We start from the raw sequence: 19,870 nt of genomic DNA on the forward strand, positions 1-19,870 counted from the left end.
TTGAAAGGAAAGAAGGGGCAGGAAGGTGATAGGTTTTAYTCTGGTAGATCCTCATTTGCCTTTCTGTTGTCTCACTAACCTTGTGGTTAAAGGTGATCCTCTCTCCTCACTTCAGTAGGCGTTCAGGATACCAATTCATTTTATAGATTAATTAATACAGACTATATAAGGTAAGGCTGACATACAGATTGATTCTGTTGCCCTTCTTTATTACGAAGGGGTAAATTTGAACTGCCTCACAGTACAAACGAGTTACATTTTTACAGTGACTTCCCAATGGTATTTAAAAATTCCCCCACATCATAAGGTTTCCCATCCCAAAAGACAGCAATCACTCAGCAGCAAATACTAGTTGAGTTTGAATCATTGGCTAACATCTCAATGATAGGAAGGAAGAACTATGCAAATCCTTGTATCGTGACTATACTGCAGAAGCCTGGTCAGGTGCCTGGTTATTGTCTGAATTTTCTRTTGAAAAGTTGGTTGTTTATGTAAGCCTGACAGGCAAGTGGCATAARTTATACCCTCATTTGGAGGGAGAGAGTGAAACCTTAAAGGTGAATATTCAGGTGTGTTACCGAWAAAGGATAAGAGAGCAATAAAAAGACTAGGAGACCTAATTTTCATGACTTSAGATTTTGTGTAAGTTTGGATGTCTTAGTGCCCTTTCTTGTGTCATTGAAAGAGGAGCTTTTTAAAGTCATATACTTTAATCCCATCTTATATATTCCTTTGCTGGCATTCAGCAGAACCCTTTGTACAGAGTCYTGAATCCATCACTTGTGACTGTCATTGCTTCTTTTACAATCCTCCATCTTCACTGTAAGCCAAAATACATCATGTCATAACATGAACTCTCTAGTCTGACCTGTCCTTTCTGCAGTTTATGCTAATTATTTCATTCCTATCTTTGTTTAAATTTTCTTCTTGCAAGCAGACTGCTGTAGCTCTTTGTCCATTTGATGTATGTACCATATCAAATATGACAACTCYGTTTCTTGGTTTTCTGCCTCAGTTGCTGAATTCTCCTACAACTGTCTTTTTTTCCTAGCTTTTTGAAAAAGCCAGGGCTAAACCTTTCCTCTCTGCTTTTGCTTCAGATTTGTTCAAGATTTTTGCTTAATATTTATCTCAATTCATATTTCCTCCTATTGATTCCTTTTCTTCCTACTGCAGCTGATCCTTGGTGTAGTTTCCTGGTGTGTTTGGCTGTTTGTTTTTTTTTTATTTTTTACTTTAAATCAGTTTGAGAAACATGCTAAATCTATCACAGTTATTACATAAATATATTAGCAGATCACTAGATTTTATTCATTCTGTATAAATCAAATGTAGCAGTCTTATACATGGCTAAGTACATGTAATCAGTAAGTCCCCTCAAGCTGAATGTGTGCTAATACCTGAGATCTTTWCAATGGCTTTGAAATGGTGACTTACAATAACAAAACAATTTGCAGAAGGCTATATGAACARATATTATTTCATCCAGGTTCTTTTRTCTGGCAGGYGCATTCTGGTTTTCATTTTGATTCTGATTTTGRTAGTGAGTGGATGTAGAAAATGCAGTGTTTTTAGAAGGCTTGTACTTTTATAGGTCATCTTCAATTGAGAATCCCTTTCTTACAGTTTCCTCAGTATAATCTTGAAGATTAGAGGTCTCTGGCGAAAAAAAGTGAACTTTTAAAAATCAAAACTTCCCCAAAAGAGCACTTTTTTTTTTTTTAGGGGAAACATGGCATGTAAGCTTATTTATGAACTTTCCTCATAAAACTGTTTCTGATGGAGAACAAAACTATTCAGAAAGTATCCACAGGCCATTGCTTTTAAATCCATTTGTRAATGTAATTTAAATGAACACAGTTTCCCGTATGATCAGAAAAAAGTTTTGATGCATTCGTGAGATGCTCAGATTACATGAGTTGTGTGTTGCAGTGCCTTAAGGCTTGTGGCAACTTTCAAAGCATCTCTATAATTAGGTTTCTTTCATGAGTCTCAAATTTTATTATCCTCTCCTTCTTCTGCAAATACAGAAAAACTGAAAATCAGATGGATCAAAGTAAACTCTGAGGTGTAATTGTGGCGTAATTAATGCTTATCAAGGTTTTTGCAAAGTAAATTTTAGTACTTGAACACAAGGAAAGGACAGTAACACTGATCAAAATGATGTGGAAAGAATTTTGCATTAATAGCTATTTAATGTCAGCTATTTGAAAGGTGTAAAATGTTATAAACAACAATAAAGGAAGTGAATAAACTATTCAGAACATGTTTTAGCATTCCATTTTTTAAGTTTTCAACTGAAAAGGCACTGTTAGGAGGAAAATAGTGGCAGAGAGGGATTCATYTCACTTCTTAATAATCTCTCTGTCCCTATGCTAATGCAAGCTCAGCAAATGCCCATTGGTGCTGAAGGAAAAATGTATAGGAGGCTTATTTCTTACCCCTCTTTCCCACAAGTATGATATGCTGTGAGTTTTGAATGATCAATGTGAGAAGATGGCTAGAAGTATTTTTTTCAAAATGTAATTTTATTTGGGCAATATTAGTAGCAGACAAGCAAAGACTGTCTTTAGGGGTCTGATGCTGCAAGATGCAGTACTTCTGTACCTTCCTGGAAGACGTTAAACAAATATATTTCTAGAGGTATGAGTCAGACTGCAAATCATGAGGGGATCTTTTAGAAGGAACTGCCCTGTACCAGAAGTCTGTAGTTTAAAAGTAATACATATACTTTGAATTTTTGAGACTCCTTGCACAGTCTTCCAGTGATACTGATGTTGCTCGAAGGAATCTGGAGATATTTGGTGGCCCTTAACCAATATTTGGTAATTTAGATATTTGGTGCTACTGGAATGATTTTGATTTGTACCACAAGTTTTCCTTATGCTGTTCTTAATTCAGCAGAAAATACAAAGCTATTTTAGTAACTGTAGTGAAACAAAATATCTGTTTGGTTTGTCTCCTGTGCCCTAAATGCATTTATTAGTGGCATAGTGCATAGTTTTAATGAGGAGGAAACACTGCTATGTTTCACCCTTTGTGTATTTGCTCTCACAAATATTATTACTTTATTAATAGTTTCCAAGGCTAAAAGAGGAAATTCTTTGTACCAGACTTTATGTAAAGACTATCATAAAATAAATAGCTTTCAGTTTCATGAAGAGAATATTGAATTCCGATTAAAATTCATTGCTGAAAATGGAAGATTGCAGACTGGTAAGGGAAGCCAAATCCCTTGGGTTTGAACTGAGGCGATTTTATGGCAGGAGTGTTTGATGAAGCCTGCTGCTGTTCCAGGCTGCACAAGGAGCCCCCTGCACTTGGATGGCACAGAGGGGCACCCTCAGGGCACTCTGGATATCCACACATCCAACAGAGGCTGCACTCACAGAAACATGTACAGCACAGGCTTATTTCTTCTTGTTGGCTCATCGGGGCTGATGTTTACCGGCAGAACTAGGAAGATCCTCACTCCTTTGATTGATAAGCACACTCACCAATACATTAAATAGCAGAGTAAACCCCAAATAAGTCTAATTTCATACCCACATCACAGGGCCCATATGTAGTCACTGACCTTGGGTTTTTCCATGTGCTGGTCTTTCTGCGCAGTCTCATAATGCCTTCCAAACATTCCATTTTTTATGTTTGCTCTTTTCCATGAGGCTGATAAACATAACCTGTTTTCTCTTGTTCTCACCAGTTACAGAGTTCTGTGTGAACCTTCCCATGGTTGTGCTTTTGTGGTTCCTTTAGTGTTCATTTCTCAGTGATTTATGAGTTCACATCTTTTGTTACTGTCTGCCTTACTGCTCATTAGTGTATTTCATAATCGCTTTATTATTTTATTAGCTTTTCTCCTTCTTGTCTTTGTCTCAGTTGTAACAGGATATCATTGCAAACCATATTTTACATTCAAGGTATCCCTACCACCCATGTATGTCATGCCATACATGACACTGCATTCCTTGGGTTTTGCTTCCTGGTGTAATGCTGTAGTCTTTATCTCTCTCTCCAACCTCTGGTCTCTGCCACAATGCTCTCCCCATGCCTTGGCTGAGAAATCCTGTGTTGGCTGAGCCATGGCCCGAATGGGAAAGCTCTTCAGGGGAGCATCCTATGACTTACTACTTCTTTGGCAGCCCCATTCCAAATGGAATTCTAGGCTCTAGGCTCCCTGCTTTTGCAGGCGATTTCTGTTGATGACAAGTAGTTATGATTTAAACATGTTTGGTTTATAGTTGTATAAAATAATTCTGAGAGTCATAGTGTATTGTAATAAATCATTGAATACCATGTACCATCCTCAAGAAGAGGAAAAGACTCCTGAGGGATTTTCTTTATTTTARAATAAATACTATATAGCACAAGCCMTTCAGTATATGCTTTGAAGATAAATGCTGCCATGAAAAACAGTATTTGTAGTTTGAACTAAATAATTAGATTACTTCTGAAGAAAGGTTGTGTCATATTTTCAAGGAAATAATCTGAAGGGGTAAAAAGTTGCAGTGCAGGATTATGCTCTTTATTAAGTGAAGCACCTGAATAGTCCTGCACTTTGAGGTGGAATTTGTCAGATTTCCATGTGTACAGTTGGYTTAATGTGGTGCTGGGTGAGAATGACAAAAATCTCTCATGAAAAGAGTATGCCAACGTAGGAGCATAATATAAAGGGAAGAAGGTTACTGCTGAGAAGAGTGTTCAGCTGAACAACAAAGAAAAGTACAGATGGAGAAATGTGTAAAATAAATCAGAGTATTACTTTGTTAGAAAGCCTATCTGAGCCCTTCCACAGCTTTTGTGTGCAGGCAATGCTGCTGYTATGCTCCAGTTGCAGAGCTATTAAGATAAGGGGGATGGACACTGAGAAGTGGGTTGACAAGCATCCCACTTCAGCCTTAGCAGCAGCATCCATCTGGTCTCCCTGTACCTCTAGTGGAGGCAAGGGCTTGCTTGTTTATCTTTCACTTCAACAGCTGAATGGGCTACACTTACARCTTGAAGTGTCCTTGGATGTCTTCTAAGCGTCTTGCAGCAAAATCAGAATTATTGACCTCATCTTATTGATGTGCAAAATAAAAAAATGAGATCACAGATGACAGAATATTCTGAGTTGAAAGGGACCCACAAGGACTATTGAATCCTACTCTGAAGTGAATGGCCCATGTGGGGATTGAATCTACAACCTTGGTGTTATTAGCACCAGGCTTAAGTACTTGGTATGTGTACACACTGATCAGATAAATGCCTGGAAAATGTTGCTGGAGGTGAACACTGAAGTACTTCAGGCGTAACCTTGAAGTAAGCCTTTACCAGTCCTAGTGCTGTAAGGGAGCTTCCATGCCGGCTGTGTGTCCTGCTGGTGGATGTAATGGAACAACTGCCCAAAATGCTGACCTTGTCTGTCATGGTTCTGTGAGGCAATCTTGCAGCTTCTGATAGGAGCTGCACCCTGTGCTTGTTGAGGACCCAGATAGTGCTGGGTGCCTACATGAGCAGGCAGATAATGTGCAGAGTTTTTCTGCCTTCTCGCAGACCTGCAGTGTGAGCTGGGTCTTGCCTTTCTGGTGGCTGCATTAAGGCATATCAAGAGCCTGTGACCTCTACAGATGATGAATTGTGCACTCTTAAATGGTATCAGCCCTGCAAAACCTAAAGCAGCCACAAAATYGGATGAAGGACATGTTCACTGCCAATTTTCTTCTACTTTTCTATAGAAAATATTAGCATGGTTTGCAGTGTAACTTCCATTGATTTGTTAAGATTTTAGTTCTCAGCTTTAAACATTACTTCTAAACAGTGTTAACTAACTTTATTCATGATATAATTCTGTTGAAACTGTATTTTGAATTAGTGTTACCTTTATCTCTCGCTGTGTTTGTGTATGTGTAGGTTCAGTCTCACAGTAAAGAATTCCTTTGTAATATTTAATGTAAAGTTGCTCTCAGTTTAAAGTTGCTCTTTACCCCTTGTTCTGCCCACTACATGCCATTGTAAAAAGTTCCTATCCAGCTGACTTACTGGAAGGCYACAATTGGGTCTCCCTAGAGCCTTCTCCAGGCTGAATGATCCCAATTCTCTCAGCCTGTCTTCATAGGAGAGATGCTCCATCCCTTTGATCATCTTCATTTACCTCCTCTGAACTCGCTCCAACAGGTCCATGTCCCTCCTGTGCAGGGAGCCCAGATCTGGATGTAGCACTGCAGGTGGGGTCTCAGCAGAGCACAGAGCAGAGTCCCCTCCCTCACCCTGTTGCCCGCGCTGCTTTGGATGCAGCCCAGGACACGTTTTGCTTTCTGGGCTATGAGCGCACATTGACAGCTCATGTTCAGCCTCTCATCCACACATACATCTTTAAATTAACTTAACAGCATAAGAAAAGCTTTTCTATCCTTAAAACATACTCAGTGTTTTCAGGACTAAGCGGGAAAGGAATAATTTTGAGCTTTGTGCATTGGTTTGCTGTGTTGATTTTGTTCCAAGAGCGTCCTTTCAAGGGTCTGTTTCTGCTAGTTTCTGTTTTCTTCTTTTTAATGAGAATGCCTTTTTTCCTACTGCCTTTGTGACTTTTTCTGATGCTTGTTTAATGTTTGAGATTGTCCCTGCACTGTTTTTCACACGGCTTTGAAGCCTACTTTTTACATGCTGCCTTGATTACTAGGTGTTTCAGTTTCCCTGCCTATAAAGTAAACATCAGCTTTTACCAATGGTCAGCTTGCCATCGTTATTTTTATATAGTTTATTGCTTGAAGAGTTTTTTTAATAGGTTTCTAAAACAAACATTGAGATTTTAAAAAACCCACAACAAAACAATCACAAAACAGTAAAAAAGCTTTTGCCTTTTTGTTGAAGGTATTAAGATTTGTTTATTTAATAGYAACCAATTTTGGTTTTAATTTCCAAATATTTAAGAAAAAAATAAAAAAAATACTAGTGAGTTGATTTTATTTTATCTTTGAGTTAGAAATGTTGGATTGTTTTGGTGGTTGGAGAAATGSCTGCATGTAGATGGTTTGCTCATCTCTGTAACAAGGAATATTAAGCTACATAGCAATATAAATGTAGCACTGGTCATGAGCATGTAAACAATTCAGACTTGGTATGCAATCTTGGAGAAGACAGATGTAGGAAATGTGTTTATTAAGTCAGTTTTCAGAGCACATTTTAGCTTTTAATATAACATTTGGATGAAAACTAGCTCTTGACTATGGTAATGCCAATATATGAGAGCTTCTGTGAACTTTTGAACAGCTCCTTGTGTGGTTTCTGCAGCACARCTAACTGACCATAGCTATGTCCCACTAAAATAACAGGAGATAGTTGGATACCAAAAGATGGTATCAGGTACCAGTATCTATCAACATGTATTTGCAAGTGATAGCCAGATTTTTCCAGGCARTGGAGTCATTTGTTGCCACCTTGGTCACCTGTGAAAATCTGTTGTGCGGTAGATCATTACCTCAGCTGTTAAATAAAATAGGTTGGTAGCTTCAAATTATGGCATCAGTATGTAAAGGAATAGTTACTAAAAATCTAGTGTTAAAATGATTGATCAAAACCTGAGGGAGTTCTTGAGTATTTAAATAAAAAGACTTCAGAGGAGTCAGATGAGCATGAATTTTTTACAGGAAATAGATTTGCCACAGGCTTTTTTAATGCTCTCGGAGCTAAATATGCCATAATATGCATTAGTTTAGTTTTTTTGAATGGGACTTTTATTTGCCTTCAGGTAAGCAAATRGAAGAGGGAAGTGAAGTATTAGGGKGAAAAAACTGCAGCACATCAGCAGCTAAAAGAATTTATTTGTCGTAAATCTGACTTATGCATAAATTCTTTGAAAACAAGAAAGGAGGTATTTATTGCACTAATTTTTTACAAATTAAAAAGCTAAAAGAAAAATTACTGTATAAAACAAAGTTATTCATAATACATGGAAATAAACGCTGCATTTCTTTTATGTTGCAGTGGACAATGTTTTTATATTGCTCTGAACAATGTAAAGTGAASTCTTAAATGCAGAAAGAAAAGAGTCCAAGGAAGAGAGGATTTCCTTTTCTTTGAGAAAAAATTCTCAAAATTGCTAGATTTGATTTTTTATGACCAAAAACTTGGGGTTTAATCTCTCTATTCACATATTCCTGAGCTCACCAACTGTAGAGAGCTGCCATGCTGCTATTCATTATTTTTTGTCTCAAGAACATGGAATGTAAATGTTAGAATATTTAAGTGTGTTGGATTTTTAGAATTAAAAGGGTATGAGTTTTTGTTTAAAATCCAGCRGTAAAAGGAGGGGAAATTAAATGGGAAAAGAAGCCAATGGCAGACTTTTTAGCTTCACAGGAACAGTGAGTAGCTCTTCCATGTATTAGACGTGGCTTTATCCGTGGTTTTGGCTCCTTTTAGGCAGAGCTGGTTTTATTGTCAGTTCTAGTGCAGAAAAGGTAGAAGGTTTGTAACTTTTCTTTAAAGCCAAGTGATTTAGCCATATTACATGATGATAGCTAAGAATTTTCATCCCTTTGATTACTGAGGTTATAATCATCTTYGTTAAGTAGGTGTGTAAGTGGGGAGGAAAAAAAAGATAATTTGCAGTAAATTTTAAAAGCTGACCAAGGTCTCTGAGGCAGCTGTATAGTACCATTAATGGAAAACTAAATGAAAGCAATATATTACTAGCCAGGGTGGACTTGTGGAAAGTAGAGGTGTAGTGAATTGTATTCATATATTTTTACCAGAGCAGAATCTGTTTCTAAATATATCTGTGAAACACACTGAAGTTTCTGTGTGGCTTTTTACTTGAGTGTTTTCTGATCAATAAATTAACATGACACAAAATAAATGGACCAAAACCTCTGACAATCCCCATAAGTTAAAACAAGAGGTGAACATGGATGTATGGGGAACTTGTTCTGTGTGGGGACAGCCAGGCTGTGGCACAGGCTGACCACAGATGTTGTGCAGTCTCCAGCCTTGGGATTTTGACATGACTGGATGAGACCCTGTGCAGCATGACTTCATCTCAGAGCTGACTGTTCTGTGAGCAGAAGGTTGGACCAGCAACATCCTTTCCAAGAGGTCTATGTTCTTYCCAGTTGGAATGATCCTGTGACATTGTGAATGCCCAGTCTTGTTTGGAGTGCACTAGTGTGACAGAAGAAGCAGCCTGATTAGGACATTGGCTTCTGAAATGCACTCCTGACTCCAACTCAGTGCCAACATACATGCACCTTCTGCAAAATCTGCTTTTGTTTTTCACTTACAAGGATCCAAACCCTCTCTCTCCCCTGCTTGGGAAAAAAAATGAAAAAGAGGTCTTGGCAGCATCTCCTGTCAGTTGCTTCTCTGTCTTGTTTTTCTCTTGTGCTCCTTATTTCAGTCTCTCAGCCTATTAACTTTAGAATCTTCTTGTGTCTTTACCATTCTTTAGAGACTAAAGTGTGTTATGCTGTCTGGTGTACACCTCTTCTGTGTCCTTACGTCAATCTTGTGCTTTCAAAGCTGTCTTCTCAGTGCTCTGTTATARATCCCTTGAGCAGGAACTTTGCTGCTATATTTGCTTAATCCTGTAGCTGTAGTTAAAACACTGACAGTTCATACTCCATAGAATTTTCCTGTCCAAAATTTTCTAGACTGTCCAAGTCAAAAGCTGCTTAGTAAAATCTGATGTGTCTCTAGCTTTCTAGCTGTGTTCTCTTTCAGTTTTTCAGGGGTAAAGTTTGAATATTATCACAGTTTTAGCAGAAAAATAAGAGAACCCGAATAGTTAACCCAAAGAACAGAGAACAGACAACTATATTATTTAAAGTGGAGGAAGTGGAAAACTTACAGAAATAATTAGAAAAGTGTAAGTAAAAGTGATCAGGAATTACTATAAATTCGACTTGGGAGAGAAGGCATCATAACGTGGGTGATCATGTTATGACCATGATGCATAGATTGGCTTCATTGGAGAAACTGCATGTGAACCAGRCAGTCCTTGGTCCTGGTAGCTTTTGTTATCCCATATGATGCCCTTGTGGCCTTAAATGTAATCCTTTTTTTTTTTGCCTTTTCCTATTTTTAAGAAATCTGAGATAAGACACCTGTGTTGTATCTGTCTATGGTGTTGGGGTGTTTTTTGTCTCACGGCATGCACTAAAGGCCCTGGCGCGTAACTCTGAGAGTATTGAGGTGTTTGAATCAGGAACATACCTTGCACATACCACTGGGGAGCTGTTTGATTTTGGTTTGGAAAGAAGAGGTTGACTTACTCAGAAAGGGACTTTGGAAATAAGCTAACACTTCTGTAGCTTGGGCAATTGGGAGAATAGAAAATGTACCTGACAAATGTCTCAAAACCCTCTGAATTTAGACCCTGATTTTGAAAATCTTGGTGGCTGTGTTCTCCTTTTCCCTTTCTGCAGTCAGACGCTGCTTTTCCAAACAACTTTTGTGATACCTACCAAAATGTTTTGGCAGCATCATTGTGATGAAATGGCAGCAGGACTGCTGAAGCTGTAGCTTTCTTCTTACTCACATGAGTGAGTTGATATATAACTGGTCTTCAGCCTTCTCTGTGCTGAAGTGCTGACCCTGGAGTGATGTTAATGTCTCCTTTTATGTGCACTCGACTCTAAATGTGCTGATGCCAGGATKGCCTATATTGCTCAGAGAAACTGAGTTGTATTTCAGAAACGTTTTTATGTTAGCATAAAAGACTTTCAAGACCAATGTCATAAGTATTGCTAAGACAAGAAGAGCGAGATGTGTGCTTTTCCAGAGGATGTGCTGTCACCTGAATTTGTGTCCTTTCCTCATGAAATAAAGAATTTGAAGGATGTTCAGTTGCAAGACCTAACAGTCTAAATTAGAGCTAATACTTCAGTTGGTGTAAGAATAAGCAAAAGAAGGAGCAATAAATGTCATTTGAATTAAGGATCTTGGGCACTTCTGTATGCTGACAGATCTAACAAGCAGCTTTGGATAAGTTTTATCACTGCATTTAGCTCATTTTTTTCTGTAGCATGATCTCTTTGGTGAAGAGAACTTTGTTATGGTTTCTGAATTGATGCAATTACTAAGCAAATGTGTTTGTAAAGTGTTTGTTAGTAAATGGAGATAGAAAAAGGAGAAGATGCTTTAGCTTTCACTCTCCAGTTACTTTAGCAATTCTGAAGTTAGGAAAATTTTCATTTTAGTTTGCTAAGTGGATTTGATTTCATTTTAAGTCACTGAGAAATCAGCAAAATTGGATCTCTTGGTGCCATTTTAACTACCTTATTTTACAGACAAATACTAACTGTTAAATTACTTAGCTGCATTATTCCTTTAAGAACACCAAGGCTTGATAAAGATAAAATATGAGCTTGAATCATTCTTAYAGTTTTATGATTTCCTTTAAGAGCAAAAAGAATGCATAGTATCTCATTCAGATCACTCATTTGTCATTTTCATCAGTAACATGTAGGGTGAATACCACCAGTCTGACATATATGCATTAAAAATATCTAGGTGACTCAACATCAATCTTGCAGTATTAAAAGGAAAAAAAAAAGTGATACAGGAGTTTGCTTTAAAAATGTACGTATTGTTTGTTTCAGGAGAAGAGACTAAAAGAAAAAGCAGCAAGGAGAGAAGCCAGGAATAAGAACGCACAGGTAAYGGTTTTTGTTGTTTCAGTCAAGCTACTGGTTAAGGTTTTGAAACAGTTTTTAAATGGTTTCATTCCTTTCTTTAATAAGCAGTGTTGTGTTTACTTGTTCTTTAAAGGCATTTTCTGGTTGCTTGTCTTTTCTTACTTTGTTGCTCCAATGTGGTTGTGATAACGTGGTGTAGAAGGATCCTGAGAAAGCATGAATATATATGTCTGWGTATATCTATACATAAAATATATGGGAGTCTTCTGGAATTTCAGCCTCTTTATTATGTATATCAAGTGAGTTGCAGTTTCACCTGCAGTGCTGATGCCATTTTTTTCTCTGAATACTTGGGTCATGTTTATAATTTGCAGGCAGTGAGATGATTTTTTTTTGTGTGTCAAATCTCACTTCAACCTTTTTCTGCTGAACTTTCTTTTAAATAGCAAGTATTTACGTTGAAATTTGTTCCTTGCTCTCATTACCACAAACAAAACCTTTGCTGTCCTTTTCTTCATATGTACATTACTAATTTCTTAGAGGCTTTTCTAGTTTTTCATGTTGCTTGSTTTGTGATAAACTGAGGTCTTCGGCTGCAGTGATTTTCTCAAATACGGACATAGTGATATGTGTCATTTCTTACCCTGCATCTCCTTTTGCTAYGCATGAATAGTTACAGTTTCTTCTTGGCAGTTGCAAATATCTTGCTCCCTTGAGAAAATCAATAATATTCTTTGTCCGATTTTTGCTAGCTGAGTGTGCTCTGGGAGGCTTAAGTATAGGASGATGCTTCATTGTGTAGCCTTGAAGTGTAAAGTAATTACAGTTTCAGACGAAAAGCCTAGTTATACTGAGTTTTAAGTATAATTCTGCCTTCAGAGATGGCAAGCTGTGAGAGCTGTTGGCATCATGACTCCCCAATCAAGCAATAGAAATTTCTGCCTATAATTGAATGTATAAAGATGCGTACTTTTTAATGCATTGAGCAAGCATTTTAGGAAAATTATGGGATGAATAATTAACAAACATCTTAATAAAGGGAGAAAACATTGATCAAATCAGGCTGTATCACATTCATAAATACAGCTTGTTAATTTTGCCTCTTTTTGAGGAATGTTATTCAGCAGCTGGAGAAAATAATCCTTTTCTTTTGAAATTATCTGCTTGCTGATGTACWTCTCCTATCCTTTTCTTGGCCAAGTAAATGGATCTCTCTATSCAACTGGAAATTAATGAAGTTGATYCCTATTGAGGAATGATTTSTYTGTGTGTGGGGTTGTGTKTCCATGGGTATGGTRTGGGTTAAATGTGGAACTGTAGCCCCAAGCCCACAATTTTAATGYATCTCTGCCTCTYTTCTGTGCAACACTTGCACTTGGAAAGCTCATTTACTGGTGTGATCTGGTGTGAGATTGGCACATGCTCTCCTTGAGGGTGCCAGCTGAGCAGACCTGCTCTTGCTTTGACTTCATTTKATTCTTGGAGCGCTTAGCTTGCTCTCTGCAATAAGGTGCAAGCCTCAGGAGCTGACATGTCTCCTTGATGAAAATTGTTGGGCTTTTTCTGTTGTTTAGAGGCTATTCTTGCCAGAACTCTGTGCAGCTGAGTCCTGTCATTTTCAGWGTGACTCATTTCAGGAAAAATGCTTCCGCTGGGAAAGGCTGCCAGCTTGGACCTGGGCCGTTCACGCATGGAAGTGGAAGAGAGCAGTACACAGTAGATAAAGGTGCCAGTTGCTGTCTGCTGGGTGTCTGAGGAATTAATTAAGAACACTCCCTGCTTCRCAGAATCTTAGAGATGCAGCCATAGTAAACTGAAGCTCTCCATTGTCAGTGTAGGGTATGACTCAAGCAGCTCCTAACCAGGGGAATAAGGAGGAGGAAGCAGTAAAACACAGAAACTRTTGGAACATAAACCAGATTAGACGATATATGCTCGATAAATCAGGAGTCAAAAAAATTTTAATATTTTCACTAGTGCTTTCATAATATGGTTTGTGACCCACTTACTCTGCCATACACTACTYCTTTGGCAATTAATAATGTTTTCTTAAAAGGGAAAGCAATAAGGAGAGCCAAAAGTGTAAAAGGTATTTTTAGCCAATACCGTTTAGCAGCTGGAGAAAAGACTAGATCAACAATTRTGAATGGCCAGCCACTTCAAAGCAGCTGTGGTCATAATTTGTTTTCTACATCTATCTGCTTTATCCTCCTTATTTGTTTTATTAACTGTCTCCCTMAGGTTACAAACTCCTTGGGTTGCAAAGTATTTTTTGCTGTCCTTCACTAGTACACAGCCCGCAGGGTCTGACATGACCGAAACTGAAATTTACTTTCCCATTCTTTGTATTAAATAATAATTCCTTGTGAGTTTAGGAAAAAAAAAAAAAGAAAGAAAAATCACAGGAGAGAAGGACGTCCTGCCTTTTCTTCTGATGCTGCAGGAGCAATTGCAGGGAAGATTTTGCTCAGCTTTTGTCATGCTGGGACAGGCCAGGCTTGCTGCAACTGGAATTGACTAACCAAATTCTGGCACGCTCTGCTGAGTGTGCCTGAGCAGGAGATTAGATGAGTAGGTAGCTGCAGTGTTATTGACTCCACCTTGGATAAATTTCATGCAATAAATAAACTGAGTAAAAAGTGAAGACTCTAAAAGGATGATCTGGAGAAAATTTTTCTAGGGCTTTATGACCATTAATTAAATTTTCATACAAAAAGCTGTGAAAACAAATAAAATAAGTTTTCTCATATATTCTTACTGAAGAAAACCTGAAAATATAGGGTTTTGTTTTTTAAAATCGTAAGATGTTCTAATTGTCTCCCATTTTATGAGAATTTGATATGATACATACAAATGCACCATTTTAAGATGAAAGAAGCACATATTTTGTCCTCAAWCCATACTGATTAAATTACAGTCCTCAAGCTCTCAAACAAATTTTGTACTGTTTACTTGAAGATGGTCTGGAGAAAATGATGCAGGAAGTAGTCTTTTGAGCAAGAAATAAAGCACTGAGCAGCAGCAGCAGCAGACAGCTGCCCTGGAACAGGAGCTGGGTGTTACTTGGTGAAGCTGGCCCCTAGCGCCAAGCAGGACATCCCTGTGCTCATGGCTTTCCACTTTTTTTTTTTTTCTAGAATCTACCACATACTGATTTCTTAGTCTACATAAAGGATTTCTGGGTTTCAACCAGCATTTAAAKGTCCTTGCCTTACTAGCAGCTGTTAACTGCATTGAAGCTAAACAGGACTGTATTTCCTCTTCAGTGATTGTAGTATTTTGCTTATTATTACTATCCTGATGCCTTAGAGCACTACTGATGTGTTGAGAATTATGAAGTGGGGAAGATTTTGAATTGGTTTTGTAGGGAAGTAATATTCTGGGAACAGCTAAACAGGTCTGTGCTGCAAGGTGGGAGAGCAGAACAGGAGTCAGGAGAAGGTGCTGTTCCCTGCCCAGCACTGATCCTTAACTGTMAACTCCCAGCATTGTGCAACAAGTGATAACTAGTCCCTAAAACAAGGCATTGCTATCTGCTAGAAATAGTTTGGACATCATTTGTAAGCAGTGTCAGGAGGTAAAACTTGCTCAGTCATGACAGTTTGGTGCATTGATTCAGGTTTTGGCACTTGTATAGCAGTTACACCATGCTGATGTCCAAAACAGAAAAACCTGAAAAAGTTCTGACTGGCAGAGCAGACAGAGGCTGTTTATCCAAAGTCCATAAGAAAAATGTAGCCTGGTGAAGAGAGAAATCCAGCTTGAACACATACTCTACTGAGATGTCTTTTCTTATTTTCATTGARCAAAGTTGAGGATGGGGATTCTTATCCATCTGGAAAACTGATTTKTGGAAGAAATCCAAGAGCTTAGTTGTCAGGGGCACTTTTTCTTGGGAATGAATGCTTGCTGAATAATTGTAGAACATTAAAAGATGAACAGCAACAACAGGATAATAAATATGCTTTAGCTTCTCCCCTCGCTTTCTCTCCTGTTCTCTCGCTATTGTATTTTGCTATTCCCCCAGGARTTAGTGCTTGTGTATGAAATTTTTACAAAAYATRTACTTTATATATAAATATAATTYAAGGTTTTTCAGAGTCACAATGAAYCTTGTACTGTAATGTAAGGATTTATGTGAGCACATCTACAAAATACACGTGGGTGAACAGGAGGCGTATACTTAAAGATATGGCAGATTCAGGCATTGATACATTCTGTTTTCTGTGCCTTGTGCCATGCTCTGTTGAGATTTTAACCAGAAAAATTCTTAAACCCACCATTTTGTTTTAATCTCCAGCACTCCCTGTGGGATTGGAGATACATTTGCCAAATGTAGCCCAAGAAATTTTTGCACCATGTGGGAAAATTTAAACAGGAAGGGGAAAGTCAGATCCCTTAGGTAGCTRTGGCTAATAATCCACTCATAGAAATGTACACTTCAGAATATAATGAAAGTTGTGCATCTGTTGTGGATCTTTCCTGTAGTTAATGGGTTTATATTACCTTTGCCTCTGCCTTGAATGTCCTTTTTCTTGAGAGCTAACCCACAGCTTGTGCTTAGGCAGGAGACACTGGATTCAGTGTGAATGTGAACAGTAATTGCGGTGTGGAACAGAGGTTTACAGGAGTGAAGGAGGAATTTGGTATGCCCCTCCTCTGAATCCAGGTTCCCAAATCCCCTTGATCACTGTGGTCACTGAGTGTTCYTGTGAATTCTCATGGTTTGCCTGATAACTGATCATTAATGGTGAAGGTGCATTGGTTCTGGATCATTTCTCATGACCCTCTCATGGATGGTGTTGAGGAGCCATTGCTTTGTTCCATGTGATTTCTGGAGCTCGAGCAAGGCTTCAGGGCTGGATCAGTCCGATGGTCTGGAGGAAGTAGAGATAGTGGAGTTTTTTTTTTTGTCAGGAGAAGTGAGTTGTTCCAGCATGTTTAGTGTGGGGAGCTTACAACTGAAATTACCATATCAGTTTGATCCCTTTCAATGAGCCAAACTTCTTTCTTAAAAGTATCTCATTAACCTTACTTTAGAAGTAGTTCTGGTCTGTTAACCGTTGTGTTCTATGTGCATATCTAAAAGCTCTAAATACCTTTATTTATTCAATGAAAGTTTTCAATTTCCTTGAGAAGCTCTGTGAATAAACAGAGTAATTTGGGATATCAACATCTTAACCTGCTAATTTAGTAATTTCATTTCAAAGTCAAGTTGTGAAATGGAAAATGAATTGCTGATTCTGAACTGCTCATATACTGAAGCATTTTTTTWAAATCAAAGTATTCTACAATATTTAAGTTAATATTTGAAAATGGGTATTATGTGCCTGTATGGGAATGTTACCTGTATTTTTCTTTTTAAAAATAACATTGATGATTCCAGTTAACATAACAATTAAATTGCTTTAAGTAAAGCTGTAATAAGTCCTGTCTCTTCTGCAATTAAGAATTTATATGATTAAGCCAATATTTCAGTGTTGTGACCCTGAACAAGTTCCAAGTAAGGATTCTGATGGATTGATTTGCCAATTACCCATGCTTCTGTAAACCTTTCCATTGCAGCCAACAGCACACTGAGGATTTTAAATACATTTATCAGATTGACCATTTAAACTAATTGGCCATAGCTATTAATTGAATTTTGTGAGAATAATKTTCCCAACTGTTCTTTCTAATCATATGTGGTATGTGATGAGAGTTTGCTGCTCTAGGTGCCAAAAGCTGATGTTTTACCAGTCACTGACGGGATTTCTTCATAGGCCTGTCACAGAGGCGTAGTAGTGGGACTGTGGACCTTGCACATGCTTTCTTCCTCCCTAAAGGTCTACTGGGATGAGGTGGTTGCACAGTGGATCAACACAAGTGCATCTTCATTACTGTGTCTGATATACCTATACCTTATTTCTTGTTTTGTGTTCGCTTTCACATTTACGGTGAAGAGAGGAAGCTTCTTTTTTCTTCAGACTTCTGGTGTGTTTTTCTAATGTTGGTGGGTTGCAGGGGAGCTTTTGATGGAAGATGTAATACATATTTTTAAGAGCAGAGTAACAGGATTACTGGCATGGTAGGGAGTGCAAAGGTTATTGTCTTACTTGATTGTAAATTATTCTTTTAAATTTCTAGGGCAATACTGATGACATTTCTCAGTAGACTTCAGGAAGATGACAGTGTTTAATTTGTTATTCTTCATGAAAACTTATTGTTTCTAAAATACCTGTATAAGTTTGGTGGCATTGGAACAGGAGCTTTGGAACCATCTTAATTGCTGATCTTCAGAGCTTTCAATGTGTTAAAGACTATACACTTTTATTTATTTCAGAATAAAAAACATTTTGGTATTTTGGGGGTGARCCCTCACTTTTTTTTAATTGAAGGTTTAAGCTATGAAAATTGCAAATTGAAACAAGTATGCRTTTCACTCTTCCTTTTGAATTAAATGAGTTTGTAATAATTTATGTGTGTCATATAGTTGCAAATAACTCTTCGTAGTTGTCAAATCAAAGAATGCACTTCATTTTTGAATATATGTCTTGAAAGGGTGGCAAATGTACAGTTTAGACATAACTGTCCACTTCATTGTGATCTGGAATTGATATGTAAATTAGCAGCATAACTTCTTCTTGTCTTCCAAAATTTCTTGTTCTTCACTGACTTAGCACCCTCCCCAATAGTCTCTATCTGAGCAGAGCATGAAAGATTGCTTTGCCCCTCCCTGACTCCAGCCAGGGAATAAGAGGCAACAGACAGTGCTGGAGCAGCCTGTGTAACAGTATGAAAAGAAGAAAAAATGTGAGGCTGTTCTAAAGTGTTATAAACCTTTCTTTGAACATTTCCATCTTAGTAAACAGACCACTATGTGAAGTTAATTGTAATGATACTTAATTTGTTTATTTGCTCTRTGGTACTCATTAATAATGTTTAGTAACCAGTATTTGAAATTTCTCTGCCTCTAAAGCACAAAATTTAAAGCTGTTACTCCAAGCTCATTTGCTGTGTTCCATACATGTTTGGAGCATCAAGTTTTTGTTTATTAGTGTGGAGTTCTTCTTGCCTTTGGCTCACCATAGTCCTTTGATGCCATAATCAGCACAACACAGAAGAATTGCCTGGAACTGAACTTCTGGAGATCTTCACCCTCTTTTCTGCCTCTGACTGTAATCTTGAAGAAGTGGGAAACTCCAGCCATTCCAGACATAATGGCATGAGGCTTACAGCAGCTTTCACACAAAGCCTTTATTTAGGAAGTGGGTATTTATTTTGCACCTTGGTTTGTTCTGGTAGTGCTCTGAGCTGCTTCACACCTTTCCTAATTTGTTCCAGACTTTCTTATTTATAGACTTCAGATGCAGGAACTCTACTTTGCTTCATRTCTCAGATGTGAACTTAAGAATGAGTTTATTGGCTGATGAGCAGGGGTAATCTTTCAGATGTGTTTTGATGACATCCTCATGCAGCAAGTGGTGGTATTTAGTTTTAAATTAAGCAGTTCTGTTTTCTCCCCCGTTTATATTCTTGGAATGTGTTGCTTGCAGTRTTGTACATAGTCTGGTGTAGCAGTCATAATTGCTACTAGTGATGAAAATTGATTTGTGCAATCAGAAAACCATTATCTGCATTGTGACTGATAATGCTGCAGTTGCCAGCATTTTAAAATTCTTCTGATGACATTTTTTTCAGAATGCTCTGGGGCCATGCAGTCAGCAGGATTCCAGTTGCTTTGTGYAGAATCTTATGTGAGCATAAAAAGAGCAGGAAAAAGCTCTTGGTGGTTCTCTCAAATRTATTATTTTTCCAGAGTTTTTAAGGATTTAGTGTTCTGTCAGTCCTCCCTTGCCAAATATACTRGATCAGGAGTAATGAAGTATCCCTTGTTTTACCACAGAGTGCAGAGATTTTAATAAGTTTCCTGTTCTCTCACACAATCAGCTGCTTGATAAACCAAGCAGCTTGTAATAGGAAATGCCAAGCTAGTAACTAACACATGTGGTTATTTAACACTTCATGGGAAATCTGATAAGCCCATATTTCCCCAAAATGATGCTCCACCTTATATGTGGAGTCCATTAGGACCTGGGTCTTTCTCTGTTGGTTCCCTTAATATTTCTTTTCTTTAAGGCCTAATATTTCCTTTTACTTGTGGTTTGTTTTTTGTTTTTGTTTTTTTTTTTTTTTTTTTTAATTTTTTTTTTTTTTTTTTTTTTTTTTTTTTTTTTTGTCTTTTATGAAATTTTTTGTGGACTTACAGGCTTCTT

The 19,870-nt window shown here is 37.7% G+C and overlaps 1 protein-coding gene across 1 annotated transcript in view; it reads left to right on the forward strand.

Moving 5' to 3' along the window:
• DDX10 (DEAD-box helicase 10) overlaps window positions 1–19,870 on the forward strand; it is a 154,204-nt gene that overhangs the window by 100,807 nt on the left and 33,527 nt on the right. The window contains exon 17 of the mRNA XM_057368471.1: window positions 11,580–11,636. Within this exon, the coding sequence (XP_057224454.1) occupies window positions 11,580–11,636 (57 nt within the window). The remainder of the gene's footprint in view (window positions 1–11,579; window positions 11,637–19,870) is intronic.

This window comes from Malurus melanocephalus, unplaced genomic scaffold (assembly GCF_030028575.1).
Source record: "Malurus melanocephalus ecotype Western Australia unplaced genomic scaffold, MMel_1.1 scaffold_93, whole genome shotgun sequence".
NCBI lineage: Eukaryota > Metazoa > Chordata > Aves > Passeriformes > Maluridae > Malurus > Malurus melanocephalus.